Raw genomic sequence first — 22,723 nt, 5'->3', positions numbered from 1 at the left:
TTCGTTTCAATTTAAAATTTTATTACATCAAAAGAAAAAAAAAAAAAACCCTCCACAAAACAAACTCTAACCCTAGACCAACTCAAAGACAGAAGATTATTATCCAGGTATAACTAATGCCCTCCCCACCCAAACAACCTTACATTAAAAATTTTAAAAGAAATAGAAATGCCAGCTTCAAAAATATTTATCCAAAAAAGTAAGGCATTCACTTTATGAAACAAATGAACAAACAAATAAACCCTAACAATTGAAGGAGGGATGGAGGTTGGAGGAATGAGAAGAGGGAACAGGAGGGTGGTCCCCTGACCTTCCAGGGGCCAGGCCCAGCCCACCTGGGGTCCACTCTGAAGGGACCGGAACTCAAACCAAACCTGACATCTCACCAGTTGGGGTTGGGGGGAGGCAGTCAGGCAGGCCAGGTAGGAAGCTGGGAAAGCCAAGCAAGCCAGGAGGACTCCCAGCATATTCTAGTCTAAGCAGGTGGTAGGGGGAGGTAGGAAAGGGGGCCCTCCTGCTTTGGGATGAAAGGATCCTAGTCCTTAGCACATCAAGTGTGATAGGGAGGCTGCAAGGCCCAGGGTAAACATGGTGGTGTTCCCTCGGAGCGCAGGGAAAGGCAGCCTCTGCCCACAGGACGGCCAGAAGTGCGCAAACCAGAATGTGTCTCCAAAATGTGTACTTTCTGCCACTGCCCTTTCATTCTGTTTGGGAGGCTGTCCCAAGACAGGGCAGTGGTGGGACCAGAAGGGGAGGTGCCTGAGTTGGGGGAGGAGGAAGGAACTGACCTTCAGAAGACACTCTCTCCCCACATAGTATCTGAGGTTATGGGATGGGCACACTTCTGGGGGGTGGGTGGGAAAGCACCCTCCATTCCAGGAAGGCTTTTCATACCAGGTCTGTCCTGAGGGTTAGAAATCAGGGAGTATTTTTAGGTCCAGTTCTTGGATAGGAAGTGATTTAAGGCTGATTTGGCTTGGGTTTCCAGCCTGAAGGTCTTGGGAGCCTTCATACCGGTTGGTCCCGGAGCCAAGCCAGAGAAGAGGGAAAGGGCACAATGGGGGCCGCCAGCAGTGCTGGTTCCATGGAGGTATGTGGGGAAGTAGCTGCAGGGATCGTGGAGTGACTGTTCCTTCTCACTGGAGTGGGGAGGGAGGAGCTAAGCAGCTTTGCCATTAGGAGAGAAATGTCCTCTACATGGAAAATAAGAAGACTTTCTGGCTTCAGGAAGCTTTGGCACCAAGTGGGGGTCAGGATGCAGGAGACGGGGCAGGGCTGGGTTTCTGCAATTTGAGCCTTTCCCAATCTGTTCCACAGGCCTGGCTTGGGTTAGGGGGAGGGGGCAGTTCTCCTGTTCATTGGTCCTTAGCTCAGTAGGGAGGTGGTGTCCTGCCAGGAACCTTGTTCTGGACAGGGAGCTCAAGCTGGGGTGAGGGGAGGCACGATGGGGAGGGGGAGAGGAGAGGGCAGAGGGAAGCATCTCTCATTTCTTGGGTCCCTAGTAAAGGGAGGGGGATATCAGTCTCTCCAGCTGACCTTTAAAGATGACAGATTTGCCTAAGTCTGTCCCTCCCCAACTGACTCACTGTTGCTTCTGGTTCTCTGAGCAGAGGCCTCCCTTGGGCTCAGGAATGGGGAGGGAAGGCAGTACTGACTGGGCTCCTGAGGAGGCAAGTACAGGGTAGAGGGCCCTGTGGGGTACCACCAGAAGCTCCACTCTCCTCCCACTTCTTGGAGCAGCCCTGGTGAGGGTTTTGGACACAGGCCCTGGTGGTGAGAGGCTGGTTCTTTGGGTACAAATGTCAGTGTATTTGTCTATAGTTTCTTACCACCCACACCCAGGTTCTGCTCCTGCTGGACACACCGTGTGTGTGTGTGTGTGTAGTGTGTGTGTGTGTGTGTGTGTGTGTGTGTATTGGGGGGACCTAGGCAGGGAAGGAGAGCAAAAAGGGGGTATAGGAGGAAGGAGCCAGCTGAGAGGCGATGGTGGTTCTCAGGGTTGGGGCTGCTCCGAATCCTTGTCCTTGGAGGCCGTGGGTTGGTAGATGGGCTGCCGCTGCTCCTCTGGGTCCTCATTTATCTCCTCTTTACCCGAGCCTGCTTCCATCTCGGGGTACACAACCACACACATCTTCTGGCTCACGAGGGTTAGTGACTCTATGGGAAGTTACACAGAATGGGTCAGTGCTGAGCATCCCACCCACCCCGCCAAGCCGGCCATGACCCTGCTCCACTCCCCTGCCCCATGTGTTGCCTCAGCAGAGCCCTGGTGCCCTCAGGAGACTTCCATTCCAGAAGACAGCCACCTTGCCTCTTCCTGTGGCTCTGAGCAGCCCGTCTGCTGGTTGCCCCTTCTCATCAAAGCCCGAGTCCCCCACCTTCTCTAAGCCTCGTGACTACCAGTTCCAGGATCTCCCTTGGCCTCTCCCCAGGGCAGCTCCTACAGAATGGCTGTCAGGGTGCCTATTCTTCCAGCTCTAGGGTCTGTGTGCAAACCTCAGCTGTTCTCCTCTCCTCAGAGGTCTCTGGGAAGGCACCCACACTTCCCTGCCCCATCTTCTTCTCCAGAGCTCTGTGGACCAGCCTAGGTCTCCTGACCAGGAGACCTAACTCAGACAAGGAGATCCTCTAGCCACCTGGCATTTTTAACAACTCACCAATGAAGTTATTGAAACACTTGGGCTTGTGTTGCCAGTAAACGCCCAGGAAATAGACGGGCACTCCTGTCAGCATGATGGCCAGGCCAATGCCACACACCACGGGCTCTGACCACAGGCTAAAGATCAGCAGAAAGGCCCAGAACAGCAGGTAGATGACGGGGAACAGCAGGTTGATCTGTGGAACAGATGTGCTGTTAGATGTGTGGATCCCGTGGTCCTCAGGATCAGGGTGTCCTCTCTCTTCTCAATCCACAGAGAGGCACCTTTGAGGGCAAAGGCTAGGCTTCACTTGGCTCTCTGGCTCCCACACCCCAAGCCCTGATAGATCAAGTGTCATGTCAACAAACGTTGGTGAACTTGGGTAGTAGGATGGGAAGAGGAAGGGCAACTAGGAAGGGAATGATCCTCATTCCTTTCTCTTTTCTCCTGGGCAGAGGCTAAACAAGTCCTTGTCATCCATGCTTCAGCCAGGGAAGCCCATGGGGACTGATAGGCTCGCTGGTTTATTGGTATATGTTTGCTGACATCCTAGAGTAGAAGAGAGGTAGAGAAATGAGTGAGGGGCAAGAAGGAAGTGGCCCAGGTCTGTCATACTCCTTGTTCCTTTCCCAGTTCGAGGTAGGGCCCTCATCTGGGCACCATGTGGCAAATGTCCATCCTTCTTTTCAGGATCAGTCTCAATGTGTTTCTCTCAAGCAATCTGAGAAGGTAAGTCTGCTAAGATCCAAGAAGTCAGGAAACCTACCATACTGTCAGGCACTCTGGGACCTTGATTTTATTCAGAAAGAAGCATCAGCTCTATGGGCTTATTGGCCATCTTGTTGGCCACAGGTGGGAGTGCCCAGTAGAGTCTTCTTCAAGACTCCACATCTAGCTGCTTTTCTCTTCCTTGTCATCTCAGAGGGTATGCAAGTGTTGGGAGGAGGGAGGGTTACTCTACCTTGTCATCCCTCTAGCAAGCTTTCTAAGAGTGACCGGAAAGTGGTGGTGGAAAACAGATTTGGAAAGCTGAAATCCCCAGCTGGGAGAATCTTCTTGAAGGATCTAGTCTCCTGTTTCCAGAAAAGGATTGTTCAAATAGCTCAGGTCTATGCTCTATTCTAATTTGCACGAGAACCTATAATGCTCTTGCCTCTTTTATTCTGAGCAATGCCATTCATTCACCACAGTTATCTCTTGCAGCAATCAGTAGGTTCACCAGGCACACTACTACATATAAGGCTATAGTAGTTTAAAAAGGGAGGCTCATGGAGGGCTGTAGTGGACTGAAAAGCTTCAAGGGAGAGGAGCAACTTGAGGCCTATGTGGAGAATAGTTATAATTTGGATAGGCAGATGGGAGAAGGAAACTCATTCTGGGATGGAGACATAGTTCAAGTGAACTCAGCGATGGGATGGAGGGAGGAGGAGGAGATGGGCCATACTAGTGGATTCATGGAAATGCTAGAGAGGTAAGAGAGCCCTGAAAAATCAACCGGAGTTTATAAGAGTTGTAGGAAACAACTACAAGGATGAGAGTGTCATTTAATCTAACTTACTCTTCCAGCTATGATTTGTTCTGGTCCTGTCTCCAGTGGAAAATGGAAATGACTGCCCCACTTATACATAGCACTTGCTTTCCAAAGGGTCTGCTACCATCATAGAGAAGGTAGATCATATATGTGGTCAGCAGCTGAGAACAAGGGGATTTAAAAATCTGAGCAGCAGCTACATTTGTAGAGGAGGGGAAAGGGATCTCAAGGGGAGGTTCTCGCACCTTGATAGGGCGGGGGATGTCAGGCTTCTGCCAGCGAAGAACGATTTGTCCGGCGACTGTGACTCCATAGAAGAGGTAGTTGATGAAGCCCACGTAGTTGATGAGGGTGTACATGTCACTGGTGACCAGCATCAGCAGGGTTGAGATGCACTGTGGGAAATGGGAGAAGCTCATCAGTGATCAGTAAGGTATCTGGACACTGAAGGAGCTGTTTACAGGTGGGAGACTGTTCCCCTGCCTCTAGACAGACGATGTCATTTTACGATGAATGTCCTAAAATAGAGACTTTACAGCCTCCCCTCCCTAGGCATCCTGGCCATTGTTAACAGCTTCATTGCCAGGAAATTCTTTCTTATTGCAGGAATGATAATCAAAATATTTAACTACTGGTATGGCATGGGCACTAACCAGTCAGAATAGATACTGGCCATAAACAACTGGCTTGGCCACACAGGCAGTGCCAGTCTCATTTGTATTTCTTCCCTGGTTGTACCTCAAGCTAATTTTGGTGTTTCCTTTTTTTTTTTTAATCCCTTAGGGAAGATTGTTAACTGCAGATTAAAGCTTTGATTCCTGCCCTCATCCTCTCCTGGCTGAGTCATGTAATTTATTTTTCTCCCCCCTCTACCTTTTTTAATATTCTAAACAGTTATAAAGCATTTGCTAGGTGGCAAGCCCTGTTCTCAGTGTTCTACAGATATTAACTCATTTAACTCTCATAACATCCTCATGAGGTTTTCTTGATAGAATCCACTTTACAATTTCAAACTCAGCTCAGTGGCTCTCTCGGAATCATGTTCTGCCCCTCTGCTAATTTGTTAAGGCCAACAGAAGATTCTGTTCTTAGAGCATCTGGGTGGCTCAGTTGGTTGAGCGTCTGCCTTCGGCTTGGGTCCTGATCCTGGGATCCAGTCCTGCATCGGGCTTCACATCAGGCTCTCTGCTCAGCAAGGAGCCTGCTTCTCCCGCTGCCCCTCCCCCTGCTTGTGCTCTCTGTCTGTCACAAGTAGGCAGAGAGGCAGGCAGCGAGAGGAGGAAGCAGGCTCCCTGTTGAGCAGAGAGCCTAATGCGGGGCTCAATCCCAGGACCCTGGGATCATGACCTGAGGTGAAGGCAGAGGCTTTAACCCACTGAGCCACCCAGGTAACCCTAAATAAATAAAATCTTAAACTAAAAAAAAAGGAGGTTCAGTTCTCATGTAAGATCTGACAGTGAAAATAACCTAGAAGATTTTAATGGATGAATAAGCCAGATTCTGACTGTATTTGCCTTGCAGCACAGTACTGTACCAATAGCTCAAACTGGAAATAAGTCTGTGTCTCACTGGGAGTACCAGGGGTCTCCGGGCACCTTTCACAGCTAACCAATCATGATGGCCTTCATCCTGTATCTGAACATTCTGAAACTCCCCCTCATGGTGTACAATGAAGGCACTTGACTCCTGAGAGCTCTCAATTATCCTGATCTAACTGCTTCTCTGATGGACCAAAGTCATTTTCAATATTTTATTCAGGATCCAGAAAGAAAAAATAGTAACTTAAAAGACTCAGTGGGGACAAGTCTTTGCTCTTTCTTTTTACCCCTCTAAATGATTCTACACTAGGCCATTCTACCCTCATTTCTTCCCTACCCCAAGTTTTCTTTTCTCCATTTTCAGTTGCTAGTCTTCCTTTCCTTATAGTTTGTCTTATTTGGTGTACCTGTAACACTGAATTTGTTTCAGTGATATTTCCTGAGAGACAGGCAGAGCCTCCTTGGGGCAAGAAGATTGATGGGGAGTGGTGGACGTGTATGTGATTGGCCAGGAATGGGGGCCCAAAGCTGCAATCCTGGGGGCAACAAGTGCAGGGGAGAGCCAAGAAAGGAGGTTTCTTTATGAGACTGTAGAGTTGTGACATAGTCACTTCAATCTGACCCAAAAGGATGGGAGAACAGCAATGAGCCAGGGTGAGAGCCTGAAGGTGTTTCAGGACACAGGGTCTTTCCTTGTTATTTCTCTTGATATTCACAAAACCCATGTATATCAATTACCAGATTATCTAAGACCCGATGAAACCTGGGAGCAAACCAGGAAGGTGACAGGGCTGTGTGTGGGAAGTGCGAACTTCAGCTCAGAGCAAGTACAAAGAGGGAGGGTGTGTGTAGGGCTGGCAGAAGGAGGCGCCCTTACTGTGAATAGCAAGGCCGGGATTGGGGTACAGCGCTTCACGTGGATCATGGCCAGTACGCTGGGAAGGTGGCCCTCCCTGGCTCCAGCAAAGAACAGCCTGGTAAAGAGAAAAACAGGTCAGCCTGGGGTGACCTATAGACTACCCAAGGAAGTTCCCTCCCCAGCCCAGTCTTCCTCATTCATGCCCACCTTCTGCTCACACAGGAGCATCTCCCCCACCCAACCACGTACCTGCCCTCCCATGCACACTCCAGCCCACTTATCACAGGACCCACATTCACAAGTGCAGGTGCAGGCAGACCAGAGGCAGCCAGTGGATAACAGATGGATTCTGGGTGCATGGAGACCCGAAGTATGGTCTGAGTGGCTTGGGGTTACTGATGATTATGACTTCACTTTGTGGGTCTCACAACGTCCTAATCCCTTTAAAAATGGGCCTCCCCCATCCTCAAGGAATACAGGTTCTCTGAAACATGGGGACTGAACTGTATGTCCATGGGAAGCCTTAAAAACACTGATATTCTAGTCAGGAGGTAGTTGCTACTGTGGGGATGGAGAATGGATGGTGGACCAGAAAGGGACACGGAATAACTTGGTGGATATGTGAGAATGTTCTATATCTTGTTTTGAGTGGTGCTTACATCACTGTATACAACTCTCAAAATTCATTAATCTGGACAATCTGTGTATTTTATTGTATTGTATGTATTATATTATATCATATCTAAAAATTTATAACCTTAAGCTACTTTTTCTATTCCCAAAGAAGCCATCCTAAGGAAATGAATAGTGAGTTAGTGAAAGATATATATAAAAGATATTCTGATGATAAGAAAGATAGGAAATATCCTAAATGCCCCCAAAGTAAAAGACTGATAACATAAATTATAGCATATCTATAAGATGGGATATTTTACAGTCTTAATGTTTTGAAAAAAATTCATTACATGAGAACATACTCAAATACAATGTTAAATGGAAAGAGCAAGACAGAACACTATATGATTCCATACAGTATGATTCTAATTAATTTAGAAATTATGGTCATGTAAAAACATACCAACTGATTATCTCAGGGGGATGGAATTATGAGTAATTTTAATTTTCTTCCATAGACTTTATTTAAAAAGTTAATTTCTAAAATAGATGAGAAATTTTAAATTGGAATAAAAATGATTTTTTAATCCTTTTTAAAAATTAGATCCTTTTTTTTGAGATAATTGTAGGCTCACATTGCAACTGGAAGAAATAATACAGAGAGATCCTAGGTATCCAATCTATTTCTACTGGTAACATACTGCCAAACTATAGTATAATATCATGGCTAAAAATATGTATTTTTAAAAAGAGAAATTTTAACATAAAAGGGACTTCTTCTTCCCCTTTCCTTTTCTCAGAGAAAAGAATATTATAAGCCGTTGGAAGTTGTTTACATATTAGTATGAATTAAGCACCTAAGGGGTAGGAGGAAGGAGTTGGTGTAAAGGGCATAGGAAGGCACAGAATCAGCACGCTGGGTGTTCTGAAAAAAAAAAAAACAAAAACCTGTCACTTACTTTGGAATTTGTGTGTGAGGGGGAGAGGAACTAATAGCAGCAGTTTGGCAGAAGGGTGGGAGTCCATTATGGCCCCAAGTACCCATGTGCATCACCATCAGTTGCCATCACCAACTACCGAGGCTACTGTCACTGGTTTCATGCAGCCACGCAGCATTGCCCCTCTATGGTGCAGCCTCATGCACCTAAATGAGCTCCGGGTGCTCAGGGAGCCTCATCATGCACGTAGCCAGGGCCCCACATTCATGTCCCTCCTCCACATGCAGCCAGGACCAGTGTAACTGTCCAGGTCCAACAGCATTTGCCAGTGTCAAGTTCACAAGAGACAATCCTTGCCCAGCTAGCTGACAACAGAGGAGACAATGACATTAAGCATGACACACGCCCACACACACTCCTATTTCTCAGGAAGGGTCAACCTCTCCATATACCAAACACAAAAGAGTAAGGGAAAGAAGGAGAGAGGGAGGGAAGGAGGAGGAAGGAAGGAAGGAACTGGAAAGATGAGCAGAGGAGGCCTGGTGGGTGAGCTGTGCCTCTGAATCAGAGGCCTCGCACGCCAGGGCCGCCGTGTCCTACATGCACACACAGCTGTATCACATGCATGCAGACCATCACTTGGCCTGCCCGAGGGACAAACCCCACTCTAAAGCGACTGTAGCCAGTCACTCTCTTCCAATAGATCCCAGAGAGCCTCATGGGTCACTGCTCTTCCACTGCTCGCCCTCAGTTGGGGACTCCAGGTGGCCACAGCTCCTGTGTAACACGCACACGAGGTTGCTATGGGTGAGTCTCAGTCTCATAGGGTCCCAGGCCACAGAGGACACCCACACTCCCTCTTTCCTGCCCTGGGTCCTGAAAACATGGCACTCCCTTGACATTTCATGAGAACTCCTCCCTGAGGTAATGGGTGGCTTTGGAAGCAGCTGAACTCAGGGACTGCCTGTTCTTGCTGTATCTTTCAAGTAGGACTATGGCCTGGGGGCAGGGTAACTTTCTAAGAAATGGGGAAAGTCCCCTTGAACAACACTGATAGGAAACAGTCCAGTGTCTGCTAGCCACAACGGTCCATTCTGGAGATAGGGAGAAGAGACCCTGAGGAGGGGCAGATTCCTGGGGATGTAGAGGCAAATGTTAGGGATTTCTGGACTGACTTGAGCTTCTGGCTTCCCTGAGAGTTTGGGAGTTGGGGGCCTAGCTTTGGACAAATGCTTTCCTTCAGCTTTTCCCCACTTCTCTCACTTTACACGCTCTGCCTAAGTCTTCCGAGCAGCCATGACAAGGCCGCCCACAGCCACTTGTCTGTTGAGCAGGGAGAAGGATCCATCCCACCTGTAGGCTGGTCCAGAGCCCCCAGCCCACAAGCCTGTGTCCCTCCTGGTCCCTGATAGAGTGGGGTTCCTTTCAAGGCAGCATAGCCTGTTTCCAGGCAAGTAGCAAAGGGGCTCTGCGGTTGCTGCTGAGATACTGTCCTGCTGCTAGTCACGGTGCCCAGACCTAGGACTGCGTCAGGCAGCCTGGGACCTCCTCAGCCCTCTGCTCCTGCTGAAATGAGGTGGGACAGGGCTTCTCGCCACTACATGTGAAGCCACACACATCGCAGGTAACCACATGAGCAGCACACACCCCTTTGCGTCCAAGCTGACATACAAATGCCCCTTCGTGAGCAATCACCCCCTACGAGGTCACCACCCAGGTGCCCACACAGACCCCTGCTGACAGAGACAAGCCCCCCACATATACACAGAGCAGTATGCGCAGCAGAATGGGCCCTGGCCCAGGAAGGATTGGGACGACACCTACCGGGAAGAGGTGAAGAGAGACCCATTGACTCCTCCAAATGTGGACAGGGCAACAGAAATGGGCATAATCCAGGCCATGACCCCTAGGAGCTTCTCTCCGAATGTCTGGGAGAGAAAACAAGGGAATGAGCAGAAGAGGCGAGGTTACAACTCACCACTTGTACATCACTGCTGGGAATGCTCCCTCCCATCTTTACGCTTGCTGAGTCTCTCCTACCAGGGTCCTTGTAGGGAGAGTTGTTTCCCCAGCCCTTCCTGCACCGCACCGCCACTTCCTTTCCCATGGTAATCACACACAGTGGAGATTTAACAAGTGTTTTGGGCTATTAACTGAAGGAGACAGTGCATGGTGGTAATAATAATAATAATAACAACAACGATGATGATGATGCGCTAACATCTGTTCTCCTTGTTTTATGGATGAGAAAACTAAGGCACAAAACAATTAGGTAGTCTGCCTAAGATCACAAACCCAGAAAGTGGAGGGCCAGGACCAGAAACCAGCTCTGGGAGTCCAAGCCTCAGTTACATTACACACTCATGAGTCAGGCAGGTTGGGGTTCAAATCTTAGCCCAACAGTTTGGAGCTGTGAGACCTTGAGCAAGATCCTTAATTTTTGAGCCTCAGTTTTCCCATCTGTAAAATAGAAATGGTTCCTAATTCACAGGGTGAGAATTTCTAAATTTATAGAATTAGAGTAGGAGGGGGAAAATGGTAAGAACAAGCCACTATGTAGGCTGAGAAAGAAAAGGTGGTAAAGCTACAGACTAGTCTCCCTATACTGAAGGAATGTAAAATGTCAAGGGACTAGGCTTTTCTATATTTTCTGAGCCAAGTGCACACTCAATTTCTCACACATTATGGGGGAGGTGTTGTTTAGAATAGATGTGCTGCTGGGTTAGGCCCGTGGTCATGCCCCAGGACACTGAAGAGCCTCTTTCTTTAGTCTTCTGAGAGGAAAAATGTGATGACAGTTTGGTAGGGTGGCGTCAGGGCTCAGGTGAAGCCAGGTCAGGGGGCTGCATGGCTCCCAGGTTTCTCCTGAGTATCAAAGACCCCAGTGCTTTGGATCCGCATGATCTCTTTCCCCAAAGAGCACAGACCATTCCTACTACCTGTTTATTGGCACACACTTTTCCCTGATGAGGAAAGGAGTCAGGCTGCATGAATTCCAGAGGAAGAAACAAAGGCAGAGAGGAATGGCATTGTCTTGTGCAAGATTATATCTTTCTAGGAGGAGACTGCCTCCATTACACAATCATCACATTTAGAGTTTAAAGTGCCCCAGATCAGGAACTGGCAAATTTTTTTGTAAAGGGTCATATAGTAAGTAAGGTAGCTTTGTGGGCCATAGAGTGTGTGGCAACAAGCTGGTTCTGCTGTTGTCACTGTTCTAGGTACAACATGGCCATCAGTTTCCACCTGGGCACTTGAAGATATGGTTTCTGCCCTGAGAACTTGGGATGACTTCCAATTCCACAAATTCATGGATCAGGGAAAAGTGAGTAGGGCCAATCAGGCAAGTCTATGTCAACATTCCTGGTTTGAGGAACGGTGAGTTTGATTTCTTACCACAGCGACTGCGTTTGATGCCAGCAGCTCCTGGGGGGACATTGCAGTGACATAAGCGACATTGGCAAAGACATACACAAATGTGACCAGTGGGATGGAGATGAAGATGGCTCTGGGAAGGTTCCTGTAGAAGGAGAGGAGGTGAGAGGGTAAAGGCCTGGCACCTGCCTCATCACGGGGTTTGGGAGGTGCCTGGTCTTTCTGCTCCAAATTGACCTGGCAACCTTGTGTGACACTCCCTCTCCCTGGGGGGATGTATTCTTTCTCAAAATGGGCAGGGCAATTTAGAGAAAATGAAACAGGGTAGGCTGGGAATATGCTTCATACCGGTTGATCTCTTTCTGACTGGGATCTCCATGACACACCCTTCTCCCCTGCCTCAAGACACAAAGATCCTCCTGACATTTCATCCTCTAAGGCAATGGTGCTATCTCAGCACTGTTTCAGCTTTTAATCTGCTCTGGGACAGTCACGGGATCATTTTTCTCCTCCTGGCAGGGCAGATGACAAATGGTTTAAGTTCCTGAGAAATAATTGTTTCTTCAGGATAGAGCAGGTCACAGTCAGAACAGGGGCAGAGGTGGAGAAGTGGCCAATGGACACCTGACTCTCTCTTCCTAGTAGCAGGTGCTGTGGCCTTTCAAGGGATTTGGGAAGAACTGGGCTATTTTAACTCACTTGTAGGGATCAACAAGTTCCTCAGTCACGTAATTAAGAAAGTTCCAGCCTCCGTAAGCAAAGGAGCCCTGAAGGAAAGCCAGTGCGATGAGGCCGATGTCGGGTTCTTGGAAATTCTCAAATGCGTTCTTTGGTTCCAGCCAGAAATACTCTCCTGTGGATGCAAGGGGCAGGGAGGGGGCTGCTCAGAGAAAGGAGCTAGAGGCCTGGAGGTCTCTAGCCTGCCTAGTCCTGTCTCAGCTCCTCCTGCAGTGAAAATCCAGCTCTTGTCTTGTTTCCAGTGAACTCCACACATTGGAGAAGCAGGACCAAAAGGAGAATGGAAATAAGATTAGGACTTTCACAGAACCTAGGAACCAGGAGTCCAAATGCAGGCTCAGGTTCAAAGCACAGATCTCAATGTTCTTTTCAAAGGCAAATTTGCTTGGAAGGAAAGGCGGGTTAGGGCAGAGTAGAGTAAATCAGGGGTGGTGGGCAGGGGGTGGGGGTGGGAGGGACCTGGGATTTGGAGATGCAGGATTAGGGCCATTGGCAGTCTCTTGACCACCTTCCTATAGATCTAAATTTATACATTTTCACAAAGAAAGCATAGAGAACAACAAACCCTCAAACAGAAGCTCCTCTAACACCATAGAAGTTCATGCGCATTCTGCTTTCTTTATCAATAACCTCTTGTCTTTCTAAGGCATCTCTCTCTCTCTTCATGGTATAGATTCCCTGAGGACAGGGTCCTTCAGCAAAGAGCTTTTCCACTGCCTTCCCAACCTTCAGCACAGTGTCCTACATGCACATGGGCCCTCAAGAAAGTTTGCTGATGATGTTGTAACGAAACACAGAGTAAATGCCCTTATTTTACTTATTCATCTGCAATCCATCGTTTGGACAGAAAATAAGGAAATTAGAATGATCAGGAGAAAGCATCAGGGCCAGAATAGAAGAGACTTTTATCTCTGAAAAGATAGCACAGTGGGTTCTTTCTTTCTTTTGTTTTTTAGGCGGAAAGCATGAACCCAGTCCTCACGACCACATATTATGTAGTCCCATTTCTCATGTTTGGGGAAACTGCAGGGGTCAGCATATCCATAGTGCCATGGATAAACCTTGCCCTTGTAATACCCCCTTCATGATCATGGTATCTCCCCTACCAGACAGGGGATTTCTTAAAGGGATTTCTTTAAGCCTACACAATATTACCTGCTAAAGAACTTAACACAACTGGTTAAAATAACAGCAGAACCTTAATTATGTTCCCTAGAGTAAATATCCAGGCAGCCCACATGGCCTTCAAAGCTTGTAGGTGGGTGGGAGGTCTCTCTGTTTGTCATCTGACTTTCTCCAGGAGGCAGTGACACTGGGCAGAGCCTAGTGGTGCCATGGTTCCTGTGGAAACCAAATACAGACTTGGACTTGGAAGGGACCAAATCCAGTGGGGAATGTTGGCAGGGGCCCCAGGAATGTCGAGCTCTCTCTTGTAGAGATTATGAGTAATTTTGAAATGTGTAAAAATCTCCTCTGTTCTCCATTTTAAGATACGGGCAACATACAATGTAAGATGCAGGGAGCTTCTCTGGAGATGGGACAAGAGGGGAACAAGGGTCCAGAGGTCTGGGGGCTTCACCTAGCTGGGCCAGAGCCAGGAGGTCAGCATGGGAGACCTGAACTCTGCAAACCAGGTGGGGAAGGCTCAACTTCCAACCATCCCCGGAAAATGGTTTCTCTTCCCCTTTGTGAAGCAAGTGAAGAAGAGAAGTCATTCAAGGTCAGAATTGGAAAATCTCAGGGTGCACGTGTCTAAAGACAATGTGAGGGGGTGTGCACATGAAAAAGGCGGCAAGTTGGTTGGGGTCCTGTTTTTTGGGTGCTACTCACCTTTGCAGATCTGGACAACTCCCATGATGATGATCAGGGCCAGGGCCAGGAGTTTCCCAGCTGTGAAAATGTCTTGAACCCGGGTGGCCCACCGCACGCTGGCACAGTTGACCCATGTGAGGAGCACTGAAATGACAGACCCCCAAACATACCCTCAGGGCTATAATGAGGCTGTAGGAGGCCCTCTGGACAGAAGTAGAAATGGTTCCCTGCTTCTGACGATGGGACTATAACAGGCGAGCTAAATTTCCCTCAGACCCAGCCCCAGTCTCCAGAAACTTTGGCTAGGTTAATGGGTTACAAATGGAGATTACATGCCACAAATTAGAGCTTGGTCAGAGCGTGCCCTGCCTAGGGCTCGAAGCCAGAAGTAGGCATGGAAGTGAAGGCACAGGCTTTGAGGGAAATCAGCATCTCACCAGACTGCAAGTATGGGCTTTGTTTCCAGGCCATTGTGTGTTCAAGGGGAGCCCTGAGCAGCTGGTGGGTCCTGAATGTCATCTTCCTCAGCCTGATTTTGGGGCAACAGAGGGTTAGGGGGAATCTTTTTTTTTTTTTTTTTTTTTAACCTGTGGTATAACTTACATAGAATAAAATTCATTTTTCTAAGTGTACAGTTTGATGAGATCTGACAAATGTATTCAGTTAGTTAATCACTTCCATACTCTTTATATGGAACATTTCCAACACTCCCAAAAGTTCTCTTTCTGGCATGTTAAGCTCCTTTGAAGTCAGTTCCCTTCCCCTACCTCTGGCAATCACTAATTTGGTTTCTATCCCTATAGTTTTGCCTTTTCCAAAATGTCACATGAACAGAATTGTACAATATGTAGCCTTTTGTTTGGCTTCTTTCACTTTACATGATACTCTTGAGATCCACTCATGTTGCTGTGTATATCAATAGTCTGGTCCTTTTATTGTCATGTAGTACTCCATTTTTTTTTTTTTTAAGATTTTATTTATTTGATAGAAACATAGCAAGAGAGGAAACACTAGCAGAGGGAATGGGAGAAGGAGAAGCTGGCTTCCTGCCGAGCAGGGAGCCCGATGCGGGGATCGAATCCAGGACCCTGGGATCATGACCTGAGCTGAAGGCAGCCGCTTAACGACTAAGCCACCCAGGTGCCCCAACGTAGTACTCCATTTTATGTATTGGTTTCTACTTACTGGCTAATGGACATCAGGGCTGCTCCCAGTTTGGGGCTATTATGAATAAAGCTGCTATAAACAGCTGCATAGAAGTATTTAAATGGATTGTAGATATCTTTGAGAAGAGTTTTCCTTTCTCTTGAGTAAATATCCAGGAGTGAGATTCTGAGTCATAAGGTAAATGAAAAACTTTTTTTTTTTTTTAATTGTTATTTTTAAAAGTAATCTCTAGGGACGCCTGGGTGGCTCAGTGAGTTGAGCATTTGCCTTTTGTTCAAGTCATGATCCCAGGCTCCTGCAATCAAGTCCCACACTGAGCTCCTTGCTTGGCGGGGAGCCTACTTCTCCCTCTGCCTGCTGCTCCCCCTGCTTGTTCTCTCTTTCTCTCTGACAAATAAATAAGTAAAATCTTAAAAAAAAAAAAAAAAAAAAAAAAAGTAATCTCTACAGGCTTGAACTCATAGGCCCAAAATGAAAAGTCACATGCTCTACTGACTGAGCCAGCCAGGCGTCCCTAAATGTATGTTTAACTTTATAAGAAACAGCCAAACTACTTTCCAAAGGGGTTATATCAGGGCGCCTGGGTGGCTCAGTCAGTTAAGTGTCTACTTTCGGCTCAGGTCATGATCCTGGGGTCCTGGGATCAAGCTCCACATTGCTCAGTGGGAAGCCTGCTTCTTCCTCTCCCTCTGCTGCTCTCCCCAGCTTGTGCTCTCTCACTCTCTCAAATAAATAAATAAATAAATAATCTTAAAAACAACAACAACAAAACCCCACAAAGTGGTTGTATTGTTAGCATCTCCACCAGCAATGTAGGCGAGGTCCTGTTGCTCTGAATCCTTTCAGCATTTGGTATCCTCAGCTCCAAAAGCTTGGCTCTTCTGAGAGGTGGGTAGGGGCATCTCAGTTATTTCAATTTGCATTTCCCTCATGACTGGTGAGGTTGAGCATGTTTTCATGTGCTTATATGCTACTAGTACTTTGTCTTCTTTGGTAGCATAGGGACTTTTAACTCTGCCTCCTATCCTAGGAGTCACAGGGCTCCCACAGAGATCCCAACAACATGGAAACTCCAAGGGATGGAGGAGAGTTCAGAGGCTGAATCCTAGGAGGAAGGGACTCTATTTTACAGCCACACTCTCCCAGCAACCCAGGGAGCCTGTGCCACAGGAATGGGACTCTCATCTTCCTGGTGCTTAGGAAGTCCTTGAGAACAAAGAGAAGAAATAAAATCCTCTTGTTTCCCCTTCCCCTGAGACAATGACGAGGACTCCCCCCCCACCCACCCAGTCCTCCAAAGGTACAAGTCACACATGTAGAAGCACCAGCCTTTCTTCTCAAGCGCTGCCCCAGCTTCTGACTTCACCTGAACAGTTGCTCAGATTATATCAATACCTGATCTTTAAACTGTGTTTTTACTTTTCAAGTATATTCTGACCTTACTTGATTCTGAGACCAAGTCAACAGGGTGAAGACCTGGCATTATTATCTATCTGTAACCTTTCTCCCCACACCGGCTCTACCTGGCAAACTCCTTCTCATCTTTCAAGATCCAGCTCAAATGTCACCTGTTCTGTGTCTTTATTATTTTATGTATTCCTGACAATGTGGCTGCAAGGGAAGATACACCAGCTGCATTTTACAAACAAAACAAACAAACAAAGTTTGTCCCTCCTCTTTTTTCTCAGACCACGTTGTTTATATTTAATTTTGGCATCTACTTCTTTGTATTATAAAGATCCGTTTCTTTTTCTCTGTCTCCATGTAGACCAGGAGAGCAGGAACTATGACTTTTCATGTTTTCAATCCCTGGGCATCATTAATGTCTGCAAATAGCATGTGCTCAACAAATATTTAATACTTAGATACAGAAAATGCCTCAGTTCATTAGCCCTGCAATCTCATCTCAGTCTACACATTTTACAATGCACACAATCTCCCCTGCTCCCCAGGAATCTCATCAAAAGGAGACACGAGTCCCAGTTGGTTGCACAGAGTCAAAAGAGCGACAGGAAACTTGAATTCAAGAGTAGAAACTCTTGACTCCTCACAGAGAAGTTGTTATCCAAGATGGTGTCATATAAGGAGAACAAAAACATGTTGTCAGAGGAAGGATTTTAAACGCCTGAACAGGGAGAACATCTTGTAAATACTCGAATGTTCCAGATGGACCGAGACATCCTGATAAACACACATTTGGTTTATCTTACTCAATTCAAAAAGGATTTCAGGATCACATGCCTGGTGACAATCCAACCCAAATCATTCTAAGCAACAGGGCCTGAGATCTGTTTCTCCTCAGGGCCTTGAGGACTGCTAGGTACAAGGCTGGGCCCTCAGCTCCCAGGAGTTCAGGAAGACACAAGCAATGACTTAAGGATAAAGGAGATTGATTTATGAAAAGAAGATTAGGACATAAAACCCATGAGGCTCAGGGATAGGTAAGGATTACAGAATAAGGAACCAGACTATGATTCCAGAGAAGAAAATTATCCTCTATCAAGGGGAGGACAGGGCACGGTGGGGAAGAGAGGGCAAAGTACTTGGAGGAAAACAAGGGATGAGCAGGACAAGTCACAGACATTCTTTCCCCAGTGGGGGGTGGGGGGGGATGTGGCCACCTCCTGGTGGGCTGGGATAGAAAACACAAAATCATGTATCTCCTTAGGAGAGGGACTTTGTCAAGGCAGTCAGAAAGATTCCTTCAGTCAACTCCAGAATATTCCTGGGGGATGGGAGATGTTTGAAGGAAGGGATAATTTGTTAAATAAACTCACTGTGGGTATCTTCTGTCCCACCTGACCTTATCTTCACAATTTCACAAGAACCCAGTCTTTGACTAATATTTAACCTTTTACCTTTACAGAGATCTTTCAAACATAAAAAGAGAAATCCCGAGAATTGGGTGGGGAGACATTTTGCCTGTGACACTAATCTCCTTAGAACAATGACTGCAGGCCCTCACATCTGACCCTTATCCCTGCTGTTGGGTGATCACAGCATGTGACTGAGGGGAAAGAGGGCACTTTCAGTCTCCTGCTATCACAGGACAGCTTCCCTCACAGCAGGCTGAAACCTGAGCCTCCAAAGAGAGAGGAAAGGTCAGTGAGTGAAGGCAATACTGTTAGGTGCTTGCCAAGCCCCTGCCCTGTTCAGGCATCCTACCTCTGCCTGTCTGCTACCCAGAGCCCCTTTGTATTGTTAATGGCTATGGCTCCTCTCTCTTCTCAGCCAGAAGGTACATTTTGAATGCTTGAGAAACAGTGACCTCAGGGAAGCCACATGTAGGTGGGGACCAGTGGCCTCTGCAGCTTGAAATGTAAGGGTTTTCCTTCATCAATCCATCCGTCTGTCCATCCATCTAACCACCCATCTACAAATGGCCTACTGTGCTGGGCGCCCTGGTAGGTGGGGGAGTTATAAGACACAAGTCCTTGTCCTCAGGAAGTTGAGAGCATAAGGTGGGGAAGATGGGTGAACTAAAAGATGATAATACAACAGTGTGCCGACAGCAAGGCTCTTCACGGAAGCAAGTGGGCATCCATGAGGAGTCCCAAACGCAGCCCAGGGGACTCAGACTTGTGTCCTATAGGAGGGGGAGACCCTAACCAAAAGGTGAATTTTATAATTTTTTTTTTTTTTAAGATTTTTATTTATTTATTTGACAGAGAGATCACAAGTAGACAGAGAGGCAGGCAGAGAGAGAGGGAGGGAAGCAGGCTCCCTGCCGAGCAGAGAGCCCGATGCGGGCCTCGATCCCAGGACCCTGAGATCATGACCTGAGCCGAAGGCAGCGGCTTAACCCACTGAGCCACCCAGGCGCCCTGAATTTTATAATTTTGACCCAGCTGGATAACAGAAATAAGGCATAAGACTCTGGTTCTTGTCCATCGTAATACGGCTGTGTGGAGGTTCCTGCTTCTCTAGAAGCCCCCATGGAATCTCGGGCTTATCTGTATTTCTTGGGCATTTTCTCCTTTCTCTTTGGTATCCTTTCTGTTTGCTAGGTTTAAAAAAAAAAAAAAAAAAAAAAAAGGTGGAAAGACTATCAAGACGATACTTCAAAAAAATGCTGAAGTCAGGGGTTGGTTACTTAATCTGCCAAGCTGGAAAAGGTGACAAGGTGACACCTTAATGTCAAGGTGACAGGAGAGATACAAAAAACAGGCAGGCAGGAGTAGGGCACTCAGAACCCAGAAATCTTGTGAGCTCCTCAGAGCTCAGGGCCCAGGGCCTCTCAGCTGCTGAATAGGAGAGGTGGGCTCAGGACTCCCTGTCTGTGGGAAAGCTGAAAGCCTGACAGAAAGGTGCGGAGTCCTTGTCAGATTTTTTATGACAATGCAATCCTGTCACTGACCTGGACAGAGGGCCAGAGTTAGAAAAAAGAGACATGATGTTGGAAGCAGAGGTCAGAGAGGGAGAAAGATTTGAAGAAGCCATGCTATGGGCTTTGAAGATGGAAGGGTCCACGAGCCAAGGAATGTAGGAGGTCTCTAGAAGCTGGAAAAGGCAAGGCAACAACTGTCCCCAGAGCCTCCAGAAAGAACACAGCTTTGCTGGCACCTTGAGTTTAGGACTTCTGACCTCCAGAACTATAAGACAGTAAATCTGTGTATTTTGTAGTCACTAAATTCATGGTAATTTGTTATAGTAGCAAGAGATGAACTCAAGAGTCCTGAGACTGAGTGTCTTTCTTAAGACAAAAGGTAGGGTGGCCACACTGTGTGCTATCTTGCAGGCGACAACACCAAAAGCACCCTGACAGAGCTAGTTCTGGGACTTTTCCAGGTGGAGTCAACCCAACCCAAACCCCCAGGAGGTAAGGCAAGGTTAAAGCACTACAAATTTTAGAAAGGAAGAATAAGAACTACATGTTTTGGGAATCTTTACCTTAGATGAATATGTTATAGAGTATAGGTAACAGAAACAATTTAAAATTAATCTCTCCAGTCCATTTTTAAACAGAACATCAGTGACTTGCAAGCACAAAGTAAACAAGTTTTCATTTAGAACATTTTAAGCATGGATTCGGGAAGGAATTGTGGGGCTGGTTTTAAGTGTCCGCAATCAGCACAGCCAGGGCTCTGTTTTCAGGTGCTCCCTTGCTTCTGGACATAGGACTCTGGCCTCTTGCTGAGCTGGGCTGGCAAATGGTCATTCTGTGCCTTTATCAGAGGGCCAGTGGACACCTTCCTGCATACATCCCTAAACTAATCTCATTCCTTTTGTCAAGCCAGCTTCTGCTTCATGGAGCACACTGTTCTGGTGTGATGGGGTGAAAGCCCGGATGTGGCCATTTAGATAGGAGGCTGGACTGGTTGTTATAAGAACAGTACTCAGTCACTGTCTCTCTCTCAAGTAAATAAATAAAATCTAAAAAAAAAAAAACAGTACTCAGAAGAATGACCAGGTTGGGGCTTTTCTTGTAGACAGCTCTCAGCACTGGAGAGAGATGTTTGAGGCCTGTGCCCTACTACTCAGAGGCACATTTCTAGCCTCATGAGCAGAGCCAGGAATGACCTGAGAGCCTGAGAACCTCATATGTACATGGAGTAAGACCCCAGTTAATGTCCTCCTGCCCCCACCCGTTCCCAGTTGCTTATTCTTCCACTATGTCAGCCTTTCTTTCATCATATACATATACATATACATATTATCCCACTGTCCCACATTCTCTCTCACCCTGCTCCTGTCAGTGGTACCCATGTTCATTGCTCAAGGGCCACCCTGAGTCAGTAACCTGAAGATAACTAGTCAGTTTGCTTTCAGAACAGTGGGAAGTAAGATGCCAATGTAGCAAAAAGGGGAAGACTACAATGGCCACTCCTGAGAGACCAAGAGAGTTGTGTCCATTGTTCCCAGAGCTTTAGAAAATAATTTCTCACTGGAAGACTTGACTCCCTGCTTTGTATTCCCTTCTCTGGCCCCTTGTCAATGTCACCATCACATGTTCTCTTGAACTATGGGAACTTCTTTAGGATTTCTTGGTCTTGCTGCTTGTATCTTTCTCAGGAGTGGGCTAGAGGCAGCTTGGAAAGGTTTGTTTTCCTTTAGCATATTCAGAACTAGGCCTCTCCGTCTTTTCAGAGAGGAGAAAACAGACAGTAGAAAGGGGCAAAAAAATGCCCAGACTTGCCAAAGTCCATAAAGACAGGTAGTGAAGAAGGGAGGGAAAGAGTGAGCCTGAGAAATGCCAGTGGGGAGGAAGGAAGAGGAGAAACAATACACGACGTTACGAGTGAGGAGAAAGAGCTCAGAGAATAGCACAGAGAGAGAAGGCCAAGACAGGAAAAAAGAAAGATGTAATGCACTAAGCAGACAGCTGTTGAAAAGGGAAGCTGTGACGCCACTTTGTAGAAATCAGAACACCCTGTTCCTCTCCAGAACATCAAAATAAGCACCTTTCTGGGATGGAGCTCCCAGCCCTCTGAAACAGCCGTAAATTTCACCTGGGTTATGGGCTTGCCTGCCAGAAACACTGGGATCTTAGTCTCACCTTTTGCTGGGGCACGCACTTCTCCTCCTTCCACCTTCCGCCATGATCTGCCAGCTCCCCCTGACTCCCTCCCTCCAGACCTGGAACTAAAGGGGCAAAGTGACGCCCCTCAGACCAGCCCTCTAGTGTTCATGGTGCCCATGCTGGAGCACCCCGTGAGCACCCGGCCTGTAAGAGGGGGTGTGGCGAAAACTGGGCTCTGTGATAGGCTGGATAGGACTCCCTGGCCGCCTCTCCCCCCATCCTGCTCTTGTAAGGATCTGGGCACGTGTTTCTAATTGTGGAAAGGCTGCCTTGGCTTGGCCTGCCAAACCTCAGCTGTTTCCAGATCTAGGAGGTTACCAGTGCTGGCTGCCAAAAGGCACTGATAGGCAAAGAAAACACGGAACCCTGTTTGAGTTCTAACGCACACAACCTGAGGCTTTGATAAGATTCCAGGTCTCCACAGGGCTAGCCTGAGCTATCTTTCCTTCTCTGAGTCCTCAGAGAGACCTGGAGGGAAACTGGGTATGAGTGAGGAGACAGAGCCAGCTTCTTAAAATCCTTCGCAGTGCCCAGGAGGAGACATTTTCACTTGGGGTGAGGAGTTGCATTATAAAGTCTCAAGTTGTTGACTAACTGAAACAAAGGTTGTATTATGATACATGTAAATAACTTGACTGATGAAAGACAAAAACATCAAAACAAAGCAACAGCAATAACACCAGAATAAATGAAATGAGCCCTTCCCTAAAAACTAAGCTTTGATCCCAGCTGTAAGGCCACAGCGAGGCTGTGAAACAGATCTTGCTACCATGCCACAGTAACATTTGTACTTCTCCAGCCCCTTTCATCTGGAAGCATTCTTCCAGCTAAGCTCCCACCCACGCTGCCCCACCCCCTTCCCGGCTCTCTCTTCCCCTTCCTTCTTCCCCTGACCCCTCGGTGCCAGTTGCTAGACCTGGAGTTTCTGCTGAATCACCATCTGGTACTGAGTTTAGCCAAGAAAACCCAAACTCCCAGCTCAGCATTTTCC

The 22,723-nt window shown here is 47.3% G+C and overlaps 1 protein-coding gene across 2 annotated transcripts in view; it reads right to left on the bottom strand.

The window, feature by feature from the left end:
• Positions 1-22,723, bottom strand: part of SLC7A8 (solute carrier family 7 member 8) — a 49,751-nt gene continuing 27,028 nt past the window's right edge. For both annotated transcript variants that reach the window (XM_082734651.1, XM_082734652.1), the window contains exons 5-12: positions 14,064-14,189; positions 12,195-12,348; positions 11,517-11,640; positions 9,945-10,048; positions 6,586-6,682; positions 4,416-4,565; positions 2,658-2,835; positions 1-2,157 (exon numbers count right to left, since the gene is read on the bottom strand). In XM_082734651.1, the coding sequence (XP_082590777.1) occupies positions 1,994-2,157; positions 2,658-2,835; positions 4,416-4,565; positions 6,586-6,682; positions 9,945-10,048; positions 11,517-11,640; positions 12,195-12,348; positions 14,064-14,189 (1,097 nt within the window). In that variant the 3' untranslated portion in view covers positions 1-1,993. The remainder of the gene's footprint in view (positions 2,158-2,657; positions 2,836-4,415; positions 4,566-6,585; positions 6,683-9,944; positions 10,049-11,516; positions 11,641-12,194; positions 12,349-14,063; positions 14,190-22,723) is intronic.

Source organism: Mustela nivalis, assembly GCF_964662115.1.
Source record: "Mustela nivalis genome assembly, chromosome: 6".
Classification (NCBI taxonomy): Eukaryota; Metazoa; Chordata; class Mammalia; order Carnivora; family Mustelidae; genus Mustela; species Mustela nivalis.
Note: the sequence above shows the minus strand (reverse complement) of the source record. Positions and strands in the feature narration are given on the sequence as shown.